This window comes from Lolium rigidum, chromosome 3 (genome assembly GCF_022539505.1).
Source record: "Lolium rigidum isolate FL_2022 chromosome 3, APGP_CSIRO_Lrig_0.1, whole genome shotgun sequence".
In the NCBI taxonomy this organism is placed as follows: Eukaryota; Viridiplantae; Streptophyta; class Magnoliopsida; order Poales; family Poaceae; genus Lolium; species Lolium rigidum.
Genome location: NC_061510.1, coordinates 378,198,507 through 378,217,605, shown reverse-complemented (window position 1 = coordinate 378,217,605; position 19,099 = coordinate 378,198,507). Strand labels below are relative to the sequence as shown.

General features: G+C 43.4%; 2 protein-coding genes and 1 pseudogene across 2 annotated transcripts; all 3 read left to right on the top strand.

Moving 5' to 3' along the window:
- Positions 1 to 6,057: 6,057 nt before the first annotated feature.
- LOC124704372 (solute carrier family 25 member 44) lies at positions 6,058 to 10,372 on the top strand. Its single transcript, XM_047236626.1, has 6 exons — positions 6,058 to 6,385; positions 6,659 to 7,040; positions 7,202 to 7,398; positions 8,158 to 8,299; positions 9,099 to 9,246; positions 9,968 to 10,372. The coding sequence occupies exons 1-6, from the start codon at positions 6,318 to 6,320 to the stop codon at positions 9,997 to 9,999; spliced, it is 969 nt and encodes a 322-aa protein (XP_047092582.1). The 5' UTR covers positions 6,058 to 6,317; the 3' UTR covers positions 10,000 to 10,372.
- A 425-nt stretch (positions 10,373 to 10,797) lies between these two features.
- LOC124704371 lies at positions 10,798 to 11,917 on the top strand (annotated as a pseudogene).
- Positions 11,918 to 14,766: 2,849 nt separating this feature from the next.
- On the top strand, positions 14,767 to 18,904 carry LOC124704374 (cleavage stimulation factor subunit 50). Its single transcript, XM_047236627.1, has 13 exons — positions 14,767 to 14,940; positions 15,030 to 15,145; positions 15,228 to 15,297; positions 15,585 to 15,668; positions 15,748 to 15,831; positions 16,322 to 16,392; positions 16,542 to 16,593; positions 16,687 to 16,744; positions 17,204 to 17,298; positions 17,412 to 17,566; positions 18,095 to 18,203; positions 18,409 to 18,465; positions 18,561 to 18,904. Exons 1-13 carry the CDS (start codon positions 14,767 to 14,769, stop codon positions 18,714 to 18,716), a joined length of 1,281 nt encoding a protein of 426 aa, XP_047092583.1. The 3' UTR covers positions 18,717 to 18,904.
- Positions 18,905 to 19,099: the final 195 nt, after the last annotated feature.

Below are 19,099 nucleotides of genomic sequence, written 5' to 3'. Positions count from 1 at the left end.
CCATTTTCTCGTTATTTATCAATGTTAAATGTGAATAATTATCAATGGTAAATGTGAAAAACTATCAACCCTAAAAAGTATTTTATTTAGAATATTTAGCGATTATTTTTAATTTACAAGCTATCAATCTGATGCCCCGTTATTTATCACCGGTAAAAATGAATAACTACCAACCCTAAAAAGTATATCATTTAGAATATTTTAGTGACTCTTTTTTTAGTTTGCAAGCTATCAACCCGGTGACCCGTTATTTATCAATGGTAAAAATAAATAACTATCAACCCTAAAAAAATCATTTAGAATATTTTAGCGACTCTTTTTTTCGTTTAGAAGTTATCAACCCGGTGCACGTTGTCTATCAAAGGTAAATATAAATACCTAGCAACCCTAAAAGTTTATATTAATTTAGAATATTTTAGCAACTTTGTTTTACCTTACAACTTATAAACGGGATTTAATTTGAGTAGCAAGTGGTAGTTCATTTGAGTTGCAAGTGAATCTCCCACCCGTTATTTCCCCCCTAAAAACCACAAGCCCAAAAAAGGGAATTATAATAGTTGGTTAAAAGAAACATGAATCAGCTTACATAGTAATAAAAAAAGGGAATTGTACAAAGGGAATTTTTTTGCATAGCTAAGATAAATTTAAGCAATCGAAAATAACTGATACAAATGAAAAAATCAAAAAAGGGAATTCCAGAAAAAACAGTTCATATTTTAACGTTTCTAACATGTACATTCGATAGTAGAAAAACAATCCGTCTCAGTTCCTAACACGAATGACCAGTAGCCCAAATGGTTGGCCCGGCAGGCGCGCGCGTGGGCGAGAGGTTGCTAGTTCGAATCTCCGCGGGAGAATTTCATTTTTTCCGTCCCGGGAGCGAAGCGAGAACAGGTTGACTACTCGAATACGACAAAACCGGGTAGGTGGGCGCGGGAGGGTTTCGCGGTGGAAAAACTAACCGCTCCGGCGGTCGATCGCCGGAAAGGGAATTTGTCTAGAAATAGCGTAATGCCAGAGTTTTTGGAAACACACATCTCCAGTTCTCCACGACGCAGATGTTGGCCTGAATCAAGGAGGAATTTGACCTTTGGAAGATGGCCAAGAGAGGAGGGGAGTCTCAGGTCGCGAGAGAGTAGGCTTAGTAGTGTGTATGTGGGTGTGTGGAGTTCCCCGCCCTCACTGTTCGCAGACGTTGGGTCGGTCTCTTATACATTGTGAATCTGCTTTCTTCTATAAAGATTTGGTACGCTTTTGGCATACCCTCGAAAAAAATATTTGTATCACTCGGCCGATCCTTGAGTTAGCACCACTCGCATCTCATATCTCGCCTCGCACAACAGTTTATATGTCTCGCCTACCGCTCTTCTCCTCGGCTGATTCCTTTGCTCACCTCTCATGCCCTTTGTTCAGCGTTACTGATGATGATGCCTCAGCCATATGGGGAAGCTTCCCCTTCCATGGATCTTGACCTAAAGCTTGAGATCGAGCTATGCGAAGGCACCGATACTACATGTAATGGGCCCAAGTTGCTGAGTGCGGTGCCGATGGGGCTCCTGCGGGCATGTGACAGCGAGAACGGTGCTCTAAAATGAAGGTTACTAATTGCTAGATTGTTTGTGCTTGTCGCAAGCTCAGGTGTGTATTGATGCAATCATACATGTGTCATGTTGCAAAGACTGTAGAGTGTGTTGCGGAGGTCGTTTTCATGCTGCATGGGCTTCCCTAATGCATTTGTGTGCTTTGGTTTTTCTAGAGGATTTGTTGCGACTGACAAGGACTTATTATAGAGACACGCTTTGTTGCAAAAGTTTGTTTGAGATGTCCCTATGTTATTTTTGTTTTTGCATGTTCTCATATATCACTTGGGAAAATATTGCGATGGTGTTGCGATAAATACGAAAAAGCTGCAAGCTGAGACTTTCTTTTGCAAGGCTTTGATTACTATGGATGTGAATCTTAAATCAGACATGACGGTTCTAGGGTGACCGACCGGGTGAAATTATCACCAGATCGACGCATAGCAATGGCCATAGCTAGTTTGCTTGCAAAGACTGTGATAAGCCTAAAATTTAAACTTGGTTCCCAACTTCTCATCTTTGCACATAACAACATCGCTATTTGATTGGTGAGAATGATTCACAAATGCCTATTCATGTTTAGCTAGACACGAACCTTGAAGGATAAGGTACACCAACACGTATGATTTGCTTGATTTGCATATATGTGTTCACAAACCTAAATAGGTCGTGCATTTTTACCATCGAAGCGGGATCTGACTACTGCCAGGGGCGGAGCCAGGATTTAGGCATGGGGGGGGGGGGGGGGAAGAAGAACAAAAAGAAGGGAAAAACTGAACTAAGGTTGAGGCGTCGCTTTTTTCGTCAGATAAAGCGTCACAATATACCGAGTTTTGGTAGCTTATTATTATATATAAAAGTACATAAATGTATGTTTGGAAATAAAATTGATTCAATGGTATCAAATAAAGGTATAAAACTACCAATCTCATTGTATACAATTTAAAAATCCCATCAAATCATCCATGAAAACAAATACACTAGTAATATGTATTAAATCGATTGTTTTGTATCAAAGTGAACCAGTTAATTGAGTAGTCTCCATCTATCAACAAGAATACAAACAAAAGCATACCTTTAGATTTGAGAGCTTGAGGAACAGATACGAAGCTAGTCCATGGGGCGATCCTACGAGGCATGTCAATTATGTAGATCGAGTGGCCGGATGATCGAGCGGCCAGATCAAATCGCAACCGCACTGCCAGCGGCTCCTCATGTGCTAGCGGATCAACGAACGCAGCGGTGTCCTCATGTGGTGAGTGGAGATTAGAAAGGTAAACCTCATGTTGCTAATGGATAATATCTTAAACATTAAATTGCAGGAGAACATTTCATACGAAATGTGGAAGTGTTACATCTTCGAACTTCGGAAGTTATCATCGCCGAGAATTTCCCTCTGTCAGCAACCAGAAACCAATAAAAGTCAAGATATGGTACATAGCGATCTCGGAATCTTTTCATGTGTTGAATTGAACCCCGGATATTGTTTTTAGTGCTATATATTGCATGTTCGTGATTGGTACTTTGTCATTATTTGGTGGGATATTATATATTCAGATTGTGTTGTACCCATTATGCCTTTGGTCCATATCATGTTTGACACTTGTGAGTAGTTCCCCACGTTTTTGAGGGCATATGATGATCTGGTTATGATTCTATAGGATGTGCAATGAGTATTTGGTCAAGTTTTCTATCTTTTATGTTGTTATATGATGGTTTTATGCGAACGTCGACTGCATAGTACTTCACCTATATGGGCTCATAGGGCTGCACTTCAATGTAATGCATTAGTGTTGGAAGGGCCGGAATGACAGAAACCGTGTTCCAACACTATGGGTTGCATTAGAGGGGTTTATGTCGGGGACCCCAGATCTTATAGCTATGATGGTAAATTTATGTCTTAATGATTCTTATACTCGCTCATGGAAATGGCTCTAGCACCCATCATAAGGGGTGCATTTGCTCATATCTGTGGCCTAATTGAATAAATCTTGACAAAATATTTACCGCATTGTTTAGAACTCAGATGCTAGTGAATTCATGCCGCCCTCGGGAAATTTAGTCTCATATAAGCACACACACTTGAGCTTGTCCTCTTGCTTCATAGAGGACTGGGCTTTTCTCTTACTTATTTTCTATTTACTTCCATCACTTTATTTTTGTTGCAAACTATACACACAAGAACACCAAAACTGCTAGTTTATTATTACTGCTTTCTTGCCGATTTTGCTAGCCAATACCTTCAGCTCCTCGTGGGTTCGATAACATTTCTTATTGAACAGTACTACAATTGATCTCCTGCATTTGGGAGCCATCAACATATCTCTTGGACTTAGAGACATGTCTCTTGGAAACAAACTCTGGAGATCCTAATCCTCCATGGATTAACTCGTAAGCTAGAGCATGGCATCCTTTGAGTTCCACACAAGTAATCCATCTCCTTTAACTTCTTAATGATCATATTGAATTCATATCTTTGAATCAAGGATCTTGATGCCAATACTCAACATGCATGTTTATCTTCATGGCATCCACTCCTGATTCCAACGCATTGTCTTCAAGCATTACCTATGGGAGATTCTTTCGTATATAACTCAATAAAAACACTACTCCATAGGAATTATCATTAATTACCAAAACCACACATGGGGCTCCATGAAGTTTCACTATTGTTGTAGAGCAGTAGAGAACACGGTGTGGACATGCATTGCAGACCATTATGACGCACATCTGGCTTTGAAAGGAAGGACAATAGCCAATGGTTTCTAGTTTCACCATTTTAGTATATCATTCTTGATGGAAATGCTTCCCATTGGCTTCACTACTTAATCATCCGGTACATTGCCTCACTTGGAAGAATATCCCCGTTCATAAGTACCTCATAATGCGATGACGGATCTGGTCAGCGACGTCCACGATGTTTGTCCTGCATGCGTACCAGACTTAATTTACCACCTGCAAATGTTCTCCTACCATGCATGCACATCATCCACCTGGCTATCTATGAGAGACATGACCTATGTTACCCCCTATGTAGAGTGGTGTGTCATAACAAGACAAACATGTGACATGTGTGGTGGTAGGACCAACATGTGGGAGGGGCATGGCCCTCAACCCATGTAGCTTCGTCCATGTCCTATTGTCCCTTTCCCTTCTTTATCTCGAATATGCTTATGATATAATAACTCTTTCTTACCGGTTGCTCTAGTAATAAGCATGATAGTCGTAGGCTAGGGAAGATCGTAATAAATTGATTTTCTAATTGCATCCTAGCATTCCATGTTTATTGGGCTTAGCTCCCAACCCATCAGAAAATCCTATCTCTAACTACCAAGCAGTAACTTTATCTATAATAATAGTGATAGCTACAACACTATGCTTGTTCTTTTGCTGTTGATCAACTTCCTCCGCATTCAGGGAGAAGTAACCTTGGCCTACACTTGCAGATCCCACTAACCTCGCCAAAATTTCACATGGTATTTGACTTGACATCGCTTTACCAATTGTCTCTCATAGCCACAACTCTCACACCTTGAAGGCACCTTGCAACGAACTACCTTGAGCCCATGCTACCCGCATCGGTAGCATTTGCGTTTCGAAGCTCTTCTAGACTCCACAACTCGCACCCCTTCAGATTTTGCAGGCAGTGGATCCTTTCGCTTCCAAGTGGCATTCAGCTGTGAAGATTGTGCCACTAGAATAGTTGTTGCGCTGCCCGCTAGTCTACCATCCACCGAAGCGACCATTTTATGTAGGCAACCTTCTCCCTAATATCTTATTCAAACTCTCCTCCTTCTAGTAACTTGCGCATGATTAGCCCCACGACCGAACATCAATCCTAAACCTTGTTTGGATCCCATCTTCTCACTCACAAACTTCCCAAAGCTACGGCTGGTGAAACCTTAGGGCATGTACATTGGAAAGCGCTTGTGCAGGCGCTTAAAATGTCAAATCCCTGGCTTGCTTAAGCGTCTGGTGCTAGGAGAGATATTTTGTACTTATTTTCTAAGCGTCTGGCTCTTAGCTATGCATCGATGCCATAAAAATGGCTGGGAACTGGGTGGGAACCGCCAAAGTATCCAGGATTTTTTTCCTAACGCCTCGAGTTAAACATCTCCATCGTACTTGCCCTTAGAGTTTGAATCACCACCTCCCCGCACTACCATCGAAGATGAGAAAAAAAAAACTAGCCTAACAGTTTCATTGTACACCACAACCCCTTCAGGAGACCAAGTATGTCCAAACCGAGAACCATATGACCAGGTGCTAGGTTCTTTTAATTTTCCATTCAAATTTCAATCTGTTAACCACTGCAAAGCAAACGACTTTTCTTTTTATAATGACCAAATCAAAACGAGATTCCTTATATTGACCAAAGGAAACGAGTATAACGTGGCAACAACGAGGATGAAGCACATCTTCCATAAAATAGGAAATCACAAACGGGCTTCCAGGACAGAGCCCAGCAACCACCACCGGCATTCCTTTGGGCTCAAGAAAGAAAAGGAAAACGGCGACGCGACCCAGTAGGAGCAGGAGCCCCCACCCTGGACGCCATTGACGCCTCCGAACCAGAGGAGGCGAGGAACACATGCTCTTCTCCTCTCCTCTCCTCGCTCAAGCCTAGCTGCAGTTCTTGCCAAGAGCACGGAAGCGGACGCGCACCGGAGGCAGCCGCCATTCCCGCCGAGCCCCCGCCGCTTTCTCGCCCCTGGGGGATCGCGGGATTGGGAGGCGATGGATACCTCTACTAGGGCGGCCAAGATCCCCTCCCTCCACCAGCAGACGGAGATCAACTGGGACAAGTAAGCGCCGCTGCCTCCTCTCCTTCCGCTATATCTCGTCAATTCCCCCCCTGCCCGTGTTCCCGAGCATCTAGTTCCGATTCCGCGCCTCGCCCTGGGCTCTATCCGGAATCGACATTAGAAATTGCGATTTAGGAAGGAAACTAGCCGCCGCCGTTCTCGTCCCCCACTGGAGTGCGATTAAGGAAGCCGTGGTTCATCAGTACTGATTTTCGCTAGCTATCGGATCGACATATTGTTCTCAAATTGCTGTGTATATCCTACATGTTGCAGCCTCGACATGACCAAGTTCTACGTGGTGGGGGCCGGCATGTTCAGCTGCGTGACCGTTGCGCTGTACCCGGTCTCCGTGGTCAAGACCCGGATGCAGGTGGCCTCCGGGGAGGCCATGAGGAGCAACGCCCTGGCCACCTTCAAGAACATCCTCAAGGCGGATGGGGTGCCGGGCCTCTACCGGGGGTTCGGGACGGTTATCACCGGCGCCATCCCGGCTAGGATCATCTTCCTCAGCGCGCTCGAGAAGACAAAGGCCACCTCGCTCAGGCTCGTCAAGCCGCTTGAGCTGTCGGAGTCGACGGAGGCTGCCCTCGCTAATGGCCTTGGTGGTTTGACGGCGTCTCTCTGCTCGCAGGCGGTGTTCGTGCCAATCGATGTGGTACATACGCTTGTTATTAGCCATTTCCAGTTTCCAGCCATGCTGCAAACAGCTGTGTTATTCCATTTCCAGTTTCCAGTGATGCTGCAAACTGCTGTGTTATAGCCTTGCCTGATTAGGAAATTTCATTTATCATCTGCTCTTGTGTTGGCCTGTATCAGGTTAGCCAGAAATTGATGGTTCAAGGATATTCTGGCCATGTCAATTATACAGGGGGACTAGATGTTGTTGAAAAGATTATGAAGGCTGATGGACCACGGGGATTGTACAGAGGATTTGGCCTGTCTGTTATGACGTATGCACCGTCTAGCGCTGTCTGGTGGGCCAGCTACGGATTCAGTCAGCGTGTAATTTGGAGGTTAGTGATGGTCTATTTGAGTTACCGCTGTTTATCTCTCTCTCAGTCTTTGCGTGTTATCCTGTTTAAATTCACGGGTTGGTTAAGTTGAACAAGGAAGAAAATGCTAACTCTACACATGTGTATAGTGGCGATTTTGATCTGTATAATCATACACCATTTTGAAAACTGCTCATTTTGATGTGACAGGCTCTTTCAAATCACATATCCCACATCTTCCTTGTTTCCATCTCTACGATGGTCCAAGAATCCCAACTACAGCTTTATTTACAAACATTGATCTATTTTTGGAAAACATTGATGTTGCTTTGGTGTGTTTCATTAAAACTGTTGATTTGATGCGGTAACCAATTCACGTTTTCTCTGTATTTCTTTAAGTAGAAATAGTAGCCATGATAGTTGATTTCTGATGAAAAGTGTAGTTTAAGTGATTAGGCTACATAAATTTAAGTGATTAGGCTACATAAATACTTCTCATGCACTGGGCACTTAGAAAACGTTATGAACAACCTGAAGCAATTCAGTGAAGATGATAGACACACTAATCCATAATGTGGTCTGGACAACTTTATGGAGATGATATGCAGTAGTGTGCTCTCAGTGAATTTAAGAGCCAGCACTCAAGTGTAGTTTTGGGGAGTTCTTTCTTAATTCGTGGTGGTAAATAAGAAGGTCCAGATCTGAAATGTTCTAGCAGTTTATCTTGTTGACATAACTATCCGAGAATTCAATACTATGTTCTTCTACTTGTCTAAGCAGTGCGCTTGGCCGTTTGAATGATAAAGAAGATACTCCTAGCCAGTTGAGAATAGTCGGTGTTCAAGCTACAGGGGGGATGATTGCTGGTGCAGTGACCTCTTGTGTTTCAACCCCCCTTGATACAATCAAAACCAGGCTGCAGGTGACGTTTCAACCCCCCTCTGGTGGTATTGTTGTTTATTTTGCATAATTGGATCCGAATAAAGTTTTTTCTTCTCAGGATTGCCCTTTAACTAGTGCTTATAGGTTTTATGTTGATTCCATTAAGATTTTGATAACCTGACTCCATTATCACTACAGCTGTTATATATTGATAGCAGCATGGAGATGTATTGGTGTAAGGAAATATATTGATGTCCATCTTTAAGATGTTCATATTGGTACAATATCTAATAACATGGTACGGAGGAGCTAGACTAAAGGAATGCAGTCTTTATTAGTCAATATATAGCTCTATTCTCAATAATGGTCATTGGAAAGGCAAGCTGCTATGGTACTTGGATCACTTTCTGTTATTATGTGGCTGAAAGGGAAAATTTTCTTCTGAAAGCTTTTTTTTTGTTGACAATTGCTCTGTTTATAGCATAAATGCAGAAATTTTTAAGTGACTTAAGAGTTCAAGGATATGGCATGATGACTTCACAGATTGCTGAACATTACACTTTTGCTGTTTTGCATGAAACCATTAAACTTTAAGTTCTTCACAACCATACTTGTTGACTGTAGTGTTCAACCTCGTCTTCCCTGTATTCATAAATTAAATGCCCATTTTTTCCTAGTGATGTGTTAAAAATGCTCCGTGCAGCAGATGCTGTCTTTTTATCAACATGTCATTTGCTTTTTTTATACTGTATATTTTTTTTCTTAACTATGATGTGCATCCTTTGAGTTGAGCTCTTACATTCAATCAGCTTTATTTATTTTTCTATTTTTTCATCTAGGTTAATCAAAACAAGCCAAAAGCCGGTGAAGTAGTTAGAAGATTGATTGCTGAAGAAGGATGGAAAGGTTTCTACAGAGGGTTAGGTCCAAGGTTTTTCAGCTCATCTGCCTGGGGTACATCAATGATAGTATGCTACGAATACTTGAGTATGGCCATCTCTCCTTTCCATGTCTGATGTATTCTGTTTTTAACTCGCCACATCTAATTCTATTTGCAAGCATACATAGTTGCATACAAATAAACACTACACTCTTGCGATTAATTGCATCATGAAGATTGGTGTCATTGTAGTTACTTGCTATCAATTTGACCATCTCTCTTATATGTTATACCAAAATTCCCTGTGCAATATAAACCACTTGAATACATCTGAAACTGTGGAGCTTCCAAGTCCTTTTGCCCCCTGTACTATAAGGCTGTTCGCTTACATGAAAGCTAGATCGTTGAAGTTTTAGAACATCACATTATGAATGATTGGCTGCATCCTGCACTCTCGGTGTATGGCAGGAGTATTGGCATATACAAGTGGCAAATGCAATTAGGTGAAGCTGGTCTATTTCTTGGTACAATGAGTCCATGACTAGTGTATTCATTTTCACAAAACAAAGATGAATGAAAACCATTTGTTTTATAAATTTCAATGGTTTGACATTCAAGTAAAAAAAGGCAAATTCATTAAAGAATGCTTGTTTGTAGTTTTATATATGTACAAACGTGTTTAAAAAAATGTACAACTCCATATGATATTCATTTTTCCAGTGCTGTAGTTGTTTAGAGGTTTTTTCATTCCTCAATTTTCTGACCTGATCTAAAACTATTCCATTTTTCTCTATTGCTAACTGTAGTTACCTCCTGTTTCCCCCCCAGAGCGCGTGTGTGCTAAAGCTGAAGAGGCCTGAAATCCTTATGTGATTTCTGCAATGCTGGAAGTTTTTGGTAGCTGAAATGCAACAATGGTATAAGAGTCTTTTAAAAAAAACAATGGTATAAGAGGATATCAGTGACACCCATCTGAAGGCTCTGTTTCTCGCTGACTTGATAGCTAGACAGTGGTTCTTACAAACTTCGGTGCCCTGGAGGGTATTTTGAAAATTTTGAGGCTCGTATTATCTGCCTCTAGTGACAGATATGGATTAGGCAGAATATTTTACATGGACATATAAACTGAGAGATCAGGTGTATTCAATTTCCATTCTTTAAACTCGAAGCCTGGTTTGGGACCAGTTGTAATGAATGACACGGAGCAAGCTTCGCATTTGCTCGTTACTCTTTTGTTTTGTTTTGTGCCGAATTTCTGTGTTCCCTTCTGCAGCTCTTTGTCTGATCATTCACAATGAACACAAAGTGGTTCTACAAATATTGTGGTGAAATCACAATTCATTCATCAGAGCAAAGCTCGCTGAAGATTTAACACATTCTGCAAAATATTTGATGATCACAACTCCCCGTTACTGTATATAGTACATAACTCTAGCAATTAGTTCCATAAATACAGATTCAAAAACATAGTTTTATTTTTGAGTGGATTATACTTTTGCATCCTGCAAATTCCTGCTCGGCTCTGGCAGTCCGGTTACATTGTAACTGGTGGGCTGCGATGGCCTTGCAAGCCCAACTAAACATGGGTAGAAGTCATAAACCCTAATAAATTACTCTAGGGCGGCTCGCAGAATTTCCAGATTCTCGATCGGCACATCATGGCGTCATTCGCCGGCGTAACCATCGTCGCCGATGGCCAGCTGTGCTCATGCTCCGAGTGGACCGTCGCTGACTACGCCGGCACAGAATGCAGCGGCGGGTACCATCTGCTCGTGGTCCAAGGCTACACGGCTATTAAAAGAGAGAGATGCACCGGCCGGAAGATCAGCTCTCGTCCGTTCACGGTAGGAGGCCACCAATGGTGCGTGGAGTACTATCCCAACGGCGAGAACGCCACCTGCGACGACTTCATCTCTCTCTACGTCTGCCTCGTCGGGGGCGGCGCCAACAAAGCCCGTGGAGGCGCAGTTCGGTTTCAGCTTCGTCGACGAGGCCGAGAGGCAGAAGCCGGTGTACCTATGTGGAACCGAACCCTGCTGCTTCTACGGCAAGAACCCTAGATGGGGCCACGAGAGGTTCATGGGAAGAGACGCTCTCGAACGATCGCCCAATCTGAGGCGCGACTGCGTCACCATCCGGTGCGACATCCTCGTCTGCAACGAGGACGGCAGCGCCGACGCGACCCTCCTACCGGACGACATGGGCCAGCAATTTCACCGCCTCCTTCAGACCCAGGTGGGCGCCGACGTGAGGTTCGAGGTCTGCGGCGAGATGTTCGACGCGCACAGGTGCGTGCTCGCCGCCCGGTCCAACGTCTTCATGGCGCAGCTCTTCGGCCCCATGAAGGAGGGCTCCGCCACGACGAGCGTCATACAGATCAAAGACATGGAGCCACGAGTGTTCAGGGCCCTGCTCGGCTTCATCTACACGGACTGCTTGCCTAAGATGGAGATCGACGGCATGGAGGAGGAAGAAGCGGAGGATGTAATGTGCGTGCAAGACCTGCTCGTGGCCGCCGACAGATACGATCTCCAGCGCCTTAAGTTCTTGTGTGAAAAGCACTTGTCCGAGCGCGTAGGCATCAGCTCCGTGGCGTCTACCCTCGCTCTAGCTGCGCGACACCATTGCCGCGGGCTCAAGGACTCGTGCTTCCAGTTTCTCCAAGTACAGCCCCCCTCGTGCTTGGAGACGGTAATGGCGTCTAGTGGCTGGGAGCATATCATTACCACGTATCCCTCTGTTGAGCTCGCCAAGCTTATATCCTCGAATCGCAAGTAACACAGTAGCATGTAAATCTTCGAGTTGTTATGAAGAAGAATAGTGCATATGTATTTGCAAAGTCCAATGATGTGGTTGTGCCTTGTACCCAAAAGAACGACTTCCATCCTGCTGTATTTTGAAGATCGTTTGAGATGATTGCTTTCAATTCAGGAGAGAAAAAGCTGGGGCGCGCGTCAATGACAAATAATAGTTGTGTTTGCACTTTCTGGACAGCTTCCAAAGGGAAAAATTAACATGTTTGATGAATTCAGATGAATGATGCACTTTCTAGACTTGTAATGATGCACCATGAAGGTCTATGGAAAATTATGTTTGCACTTTCTAGACTATAAGTGACCTGGTATTTTGCAGTGACCTGGTATGTGATCATGTTATGACCTCATATTTTGCACTTCCAGTGACCAGATATTTGCACTTGATATGTGATCATGTTATGACCAGATATTTGCACTTGATATGTGATCATGTTATGACCATATATTTGCACTTGATTATGTCTAGCTCTTTGATATGTGATCATGTTTGTCGAGAACCTAGGTTTGCACTAGTCGACAAGACTAGCGTTTGTCGAGAACCTAGCCTAACACTAGTCGACAAGTCTAGCGCTTGTCGAGAATCTAGCCTAACACTAGTCGAGAAGACTAGAACCTAGCCTAACACTAGTCGACAAGTCTAGCGCTTGTCGAGAATCTAGCCTAACACTAGTCGACAAGTCTAGCGCTTGTCGAGAACCTAGCCTAACACTACTCGACAAAAGCCCAAGGCTTGTCGACAACCTAGCCTAACACTAGTCGACAACTTTCAGACCATTTTCAGCAAATATCTGACCATTATAGCCAACATATCATCATATAAGACCATTCTAGCCTACTACTTTCCCCAATTTTGAAATGACTTTTTCAGATGATAACCACTTTGAGATGATAACCATTTTCAGACCATATAAGAGCTTTTGAGCCAAGATTTTGCAAACATTTTAGCCATATAACACCATTTTAGCCAACATTTTGGAAAGCACCATATCAGACCATATTTCAGCCAAGATTTTGCAAACACATACTCCAGTACATATCAGAGCATATTTTGCAAACAAAGCTTCATTCACACACATATCATTACTTCCAGGACATAACAGACCATATGTTCCAGTACATGACATTACCTTGGTTCACACAAAATCAAAAGGCAGTAATGATGCATTGTTGTTACTATAGTCTCATACTAGCAGTCTACATACTACAAAGAGTGAACCACTGGTTTACAAATTAATTCTTCCAGATGAAGAACACAGAGGCTACAGCAATGAACAAGAGCATTGCCACTAAAATCTTCAGAAACATGACTATCCGCCTAACAGAACCAGCTCCCTGTTGTCATCAAATGCACCATTATTGTTGCTTGTTCCTGCAATGCATGCTCCAGCTTGACTGCCTCTTCCCCACTCTTCTGCTAGCTTCTTCTTCCCCAACGAAAGCTCCAGCTCTTCCCTCCTGTCCTCAGCCCACCCCAGCGCATCCACAGCAGCATCGCCTTTCAGCACATTGTTATCGATCAAGTAGATGACATACTCACGCTCCCAATGCCAAAAATTGCATGTCAACTGCAAAGTGCAAACATAGCAACTCGGGATTCAACCAAAAAAACACTAGATTAACCCGAAGTATAAGCCTATTCAAACAAAACAGAGCACTTACAGAGTGGTACTTGCACTTGTAGAAGGTCCACCCGGGGTGCTCATCCGTGCCGGAGATGTAGAAGGTGGCAGCGGAATGGCCGGAGCTGCCTTCCAACGTCGACGCAGAACCAACCTGGACGAGCTGCTTGCAGACAGCGACATGGCGCCGCGCCGGAGTTGGGGACGCGCCGCGCCGGAGTTGGCGACGATCAGGGCGGAGGGGAATTTAGGGATTTGGGGGCGGAGGGGATTTATGTACTGCTGCCGTTTTGCAAAACACACATCGCCAAATGTTTACAAACTCCAGTGGTTTCCCTATTAAAAAACCGCCCGGGCCCAAGGCCCCGGTAAGCCACGTGTCGCCATACGTACCGGCAGCGTCAGCGGTGATCGTACGTGACACAGCACCACTATTTCACTGCCCGTATTTTCAGTTTCTTTGGATACAATGGCTAAAACAAAATATACGGACAAGTTCCATGATTAACCATGTAATTTACTCTTGTTCAAATGTTCTATGGTAGATTTCACAAAACTACAAGTACAACTATTGAGAGAACTACACGTGTTGATTTGGTTGCAAATATTTTACTATTTAAGCGTGAAGCAGACCTACAAAAAAAAGCTCTTCGAAGTGATTGTAATCCTGTCGAGTAATCAATAAAGCTCTTGAACCCGCAAAAAAAAAAAAATAGCTGGCAGTTTTAGCTTAAAATTTGTGGTTTTCTGAAGTTTACTCGATCTCTAGCGCTGTTTCCACCGTGTGAGATTGTGAGAACAGTTTAGATCTTCTCCATTTAGATGTTCAGTTTGTTGCTTTAGCACTGAATTGTGCTCCTGTATCTGCCACAAGGAATCAACCATCCGGCTGTTGTCAGATCGGGGAATACCGGAATACGTCAGTGTAGTTGGAATCACATTTTTCGCTGTAAAAATTCAGAGGAATTCGTGAGAATTGTACAGAAAGCATGGGGGATTTGACAATTTGCCACACTCCTGTAACGAATTTGCAAAGAAAAGTGTGGTGTACAGAATTTGTTTCCAAGCATCAAACCCCCAAATTCCAAACCTCCAGTCCGCTAAACGCAACGCCAGTTCACACCTCGCGTAGCCGCTCCACGGGAAAACCAAAACCGGCGGAGCAATCAGCAGAGAGGCGGCCGGGGCAGCGATGGACGCGGCGGTGCAGGAGGCGAAGCTGCTGCGGCAGGTGAACGCGCTCATCGTGGCGCACCTCCGCGACCAGAACCTCACGCAGGCCGCCGCCGCCGTGGCCGCCGCCACCATGACCCCGCTCCCCGCCGCCACCTCCCTCCCCAACCACCTCCTCCGCCTCGTCGCCAAGGTGCTCCCCTTCTCTCTACCCCCGCCTCCCTTAGGGCTTACGCAGCCTGGACCTAAACCCTTCGCCGCGCGCCGTCGGCTGGTTCGCAGGGTCTCGCGGTCGAGCAGGGGGAAGCGGCGAGGGGAGGAGGAGCTCCCGCCGCGTTTGACTCCGCTGGTGGCGGTGGTATGGGGCGCCCGCTCGCCACCAATGCCGTGGATTTCAGGTGAACCCCAACTGTTCGTGGTTGTGGCATTTGGCAAGTTAACTGTGGGTGGATTTGATTGTGATTCGTGAGCTATGTGTAGTATGCAGAATGTTAAGGGCCCTTCCAAGAGCTTTTCCAAGCACGAGGCCAAGCACATCTCTGATCATAAGGTGTGCATAGTTCTACTTCTCCCCTGCTCACTGCACCATGCTCGCCTTAATTTACGCCATGAACTAAATCTAAAATCAGCTGGGCAACAGTATTTTCTAAGTGTAAATCTGGGTGCGTTCGCGGGATACAATTGGTAACATTTGCAGGATTTGCGCCTGATATGACACCTCACTCTCGCAGCTCCGTAATTTTTTTTGGGTCCTGTTTATAGTGGTCTGATAGACCAGATGGCTAGGAATTGTCTGTAGATAAAAAAATTTCACTGACTTACTCTTATATTGTGTAGAATGTTGCCCGATGCGCAAAATTTAGTCCCGATGGGAGATATTTTGCAACTGGAAGTGGAGATACATCGATTAAGTTCTTTGAGGTGAGCTTGAATTATCACCACCGTCTTCGAGTGGGTGAGGTGCTTTGTTAAGTTGCTCAGCATTGGAATCAACTTACAGGTTGCAAAAATCAAGCAGTCGATGTTAGGGGATTCCAAAGACGGTGGCCGGCCTGTGGTTCGTACATTTTATGATCACATGCAGGTGAGTATTTTACTCTTTAGGTCCTCGCTGGCTAAGGCTCTTCTCATCCTGTTCTGTAATATAGCTTCTATTCACAGTTTGATAGTTGCTTACCCGACTTCTTGTAGCTAGACGTACAAGGTACTGAACTTTGCAACTGGTAACTAGTTTATGTGCTCTATTCCATTACTTCTTTACCTTCTACCATGTCTTTAATCACCGCCACAGGGTATTGAACTTTGTTACCAGTAACTATTAACTTGCTCATTTGCTTCATTCCTCATAATTTTGCTATTCTTTTTTAACCTTCAGTTGCTTGAATTGCCACAATGCTTTGTAATATAGCAAGTAAACATGTTTAATTTCCTATGGGCATGACCACCTAGTGTTAAAGCACATGGTTGTTGTAGTCGAAGTCATGGGTCTAATCTCCAGTTATTCTTATAGTTAAAGAGTTGTAGTTCCTCTTATATATTCTAGTTACTTCTGTAACATGTTTGATTGCTTGCAGCCCATCAATGACCTGGATTTTCATCCTACTAGCCCAATACTGATATCTGCAGCAAAAGATAACACAATAAAGTATGCTTATCATTGCTTCCCACCCTCGTTGTTTGCTATGCAGTTTTAGGAGTTCGTACATTCGTTAAGCATAGTTGGTCAACTAGTACATACAAGTACGTGATATTAATTAAGCTGTATGCCCTTTGAACTTGAATCTTGCCTGACAGGTTTTTTGACTTCTCAAAAACTGCTGCAAGGAAGGCATTCAGAGTTATTCAGGTAGTAAAGTGTTTACTAAATGTATGCTGAATCTACTCATATATTCTCTCCGTTGCCTCTAAATAGTTTCCCCCCCAATATTTGCTTGAGCAGGATACTCATAATGTTAGATCTGTATGTTTTCACCCTTGTGGGGATTACATTTTAGCAGGTATGGTTATCCTTTCGGTAGATAAGGATTTTATCTTTAACCTCTATTCTTTCTGTTATACACTGATTATCCATCCTGATATTGGTTTGGTTTAGTCAACTTATCATTTTTCATTATTTTAAGAAACAATTATTTATAGTTTGTGTATGATGATACGCACATCATGTTTTGAATCGCCATATGCCAAGTGGTCACGGATTATAACTTGCTGATATTATTGTAGGTATAAATATATACGCACGACATGTCTTAAATTTTGTGACCAAGAATATTTAGCATCTAGACTCAAGGATTTTGAGTTTTGTTCCAGAATCAGACTGTCTATTTCCATCATATACATATTTGATATTTGACAAATACCCTCTAGTTTCGTACCAGTGCAGGGTATTACCATATTAACCTAAACCTATTGAATATCCAATCCTTGGAAGTAGCTGACGCTGGTAGAAATATTTGTAGGGACTGATCACCCTATTGCTCATCTCTATGACGTGAACACTTTCACATGCTACTTAGCGTCAAATCCGCAGGATTGTAGTGCTGCCATTAACCAGGTAATTTCTTATTTTTACTTCACAAGCTTTATTCTGCATCAGTTATTATCTTAATGAGAAGTACAAAGTTACTGTCCTACATCACACTTTTCTTCATTCTTTGTGATTTGCAGGTGCGCTACTCGGATACTGGGAGCTTGTATGTGACTGCTTCAAAGGATGGTTCTCTGCGCATCTGGGATGGAATATCTGCTGAATGTGTCCGTACCATAAGTGGAGCACATGGATCTGCAGAAGCTACTAGTGCAATTTTCACAAAAGACGAGAGGTTAGCAAGTGGCTGCATGTGTAAAAATTCTTTTGCAGAACAAAGAGATATGTGCGAAAATGTCTGTGCTAAGATAATACTCGACTATCTTTTAAAAATATAAATGTTTTAGCAATTTTGGACCGATTTTGGCCTAGTAATAGTGGGTCACTCCCAAGTGGCCAATTCTCAGTTTTTGTACCTTCACCTCTTTTGTGGTGTACCGTGGTTTCTGGGCAGGTATGGACATTACTGTGGTGTCACATGGCCACAGTAGTGTGTCACTGGAACTGGAATGCAAAGCTTTTTTCTGTTTGAAGCTTTGCATTTGGTGGTTAAGATCTGCAACTTCGCATGCACGGATGTACCTGTGATTAGATTGAATATAGAAGCTGGTTTAGTGAACCCAATGTTGTGAACGTAGGCTAACTGAAGGACTTAGTTGCCCATTTTGAATTATATACTAGTAATATTCCTGGACTTGAGAAAAGTTAATCCATGTAGCATGGCCATTCGTTATGAAGCCTGAAGGCTAAAATGTTCTTTCAGGTACATCCTATCATGTGGGAAGGATTCTTCTATAAATTTATGGGAAGTTGGCACCGGAAGACTCGTGAAGCAATATGCTGGTGCTGTTAACGGGCAATTCCGATGCCAGGTTAGTTGCACGATTCCCTTTTCTTCCTTTCTGGTTTACACACAACACATATGGTTATACACGCTCTTCTTGCGCCAATGGGAGCTAAGAGGTTTAGCTAGCAAGCTAATGTGGGCTAGCCCCAAATGAAATAGATTGCAGCTTGAGCTTGTAACTAATCGTACCACTAACTTTGTTGCCTCAACAACTGATTATGTTTTCTTAGGCTGTCTTTAACGAAAGCGGGGAGTTTGTAATATCAACTGACGAACAAACCAGCGAGGTAAATTTCAGTTCAGACTAGTACAATAGTAACAATACTGATCTTTCAGAAGGGAGCTATAAGCATGCCTGACTGTAATACTGCCTGGTCTTCAGGTTGTCGTCTGGGATGCACTTACCACTGAAAAGGTGGCCAGATTGCCCTCTGGCCACACTGGCGCCCCTAGGTGGCTGGAGCACTCTCCTGTAGAGCCAGCCTTTGTTACATGCGGAAACGACCGATCCGTCAGATTCTGGAAACAAACGGCGTAGATTCAAACAAGCACTCAAATCAGAAGATTTGCTATAGCATAGTGGGGGATAAAAGGGAAGATTTGCTCGTGTGCAGTCCCTCTGTAACTCTTTTTTTTGCGAATTGGTTCCTGTTGTAACTCTAGTAGTTGTACATGTTCCTGAAGATTTTACATTGTAACAAACTTGGCAATAAATATCGTGCACAGGTTGAGCAAGAATGTTTCACACGTGTTGATTAGCATCTTTCTGTAAAAAATTTCATCTCTTTGATTGCTTGTGAATTACAGTATGGTGATATATGGCACAAGTGGGCCTAAATGTGGTGACCCATCGAAGCGTAGCCCATGTTGCGAGATTCGAGTGAACTGGCTCCAACTAAACTAATTTCCCCATTCCCGACG

Bases quoted from the DNA above. Each gene is read 5' to 3' on its own strand.
- LOC124704372 (XM_047236626.1), top strand. From the start codon at position 6,318: ATGGATACCTCTACTAGGGCGGCCAAGATCCCCTCCCTCCACCAGCAG. The intron at 7,399-8,157 runs GTTAGTGATGGT...TTGTCTAAGCAG, and splicing joins AGTCAGCGTGTAATTTGGAG to TGCGCTTGGCCGTTTGAATG. The intron at 9,247-9,967 runs GTATGGCCATCT...TTTCCCCCCCAG, and splicing joins AGTATGCTACGAATACTTGA to AGCGCGTGTGTGCTAAAGCT.
- LOC124704374 (XM_047236627.1), top strand. From the start codon at position 14,767: ATGGACGCGGCGGTGCAGGAGGCGAAGCTGCTGCGGCAGGTGAACGCG. The intron at 15,832-16,321 runs GTGAGTATTTTA...GATTGCTTGCAG, and splicing joins CATTTTATGATCACATGCAG to CCCATCAATGACCTGGATTT. The intron at 18,466-18,560 runs GTAAATTTCAGT...CCTGGTCTTCAG, and splicing joins CTGACGAACAAACCAGCGAG to GTTGTCGTCTGGGATGCACT.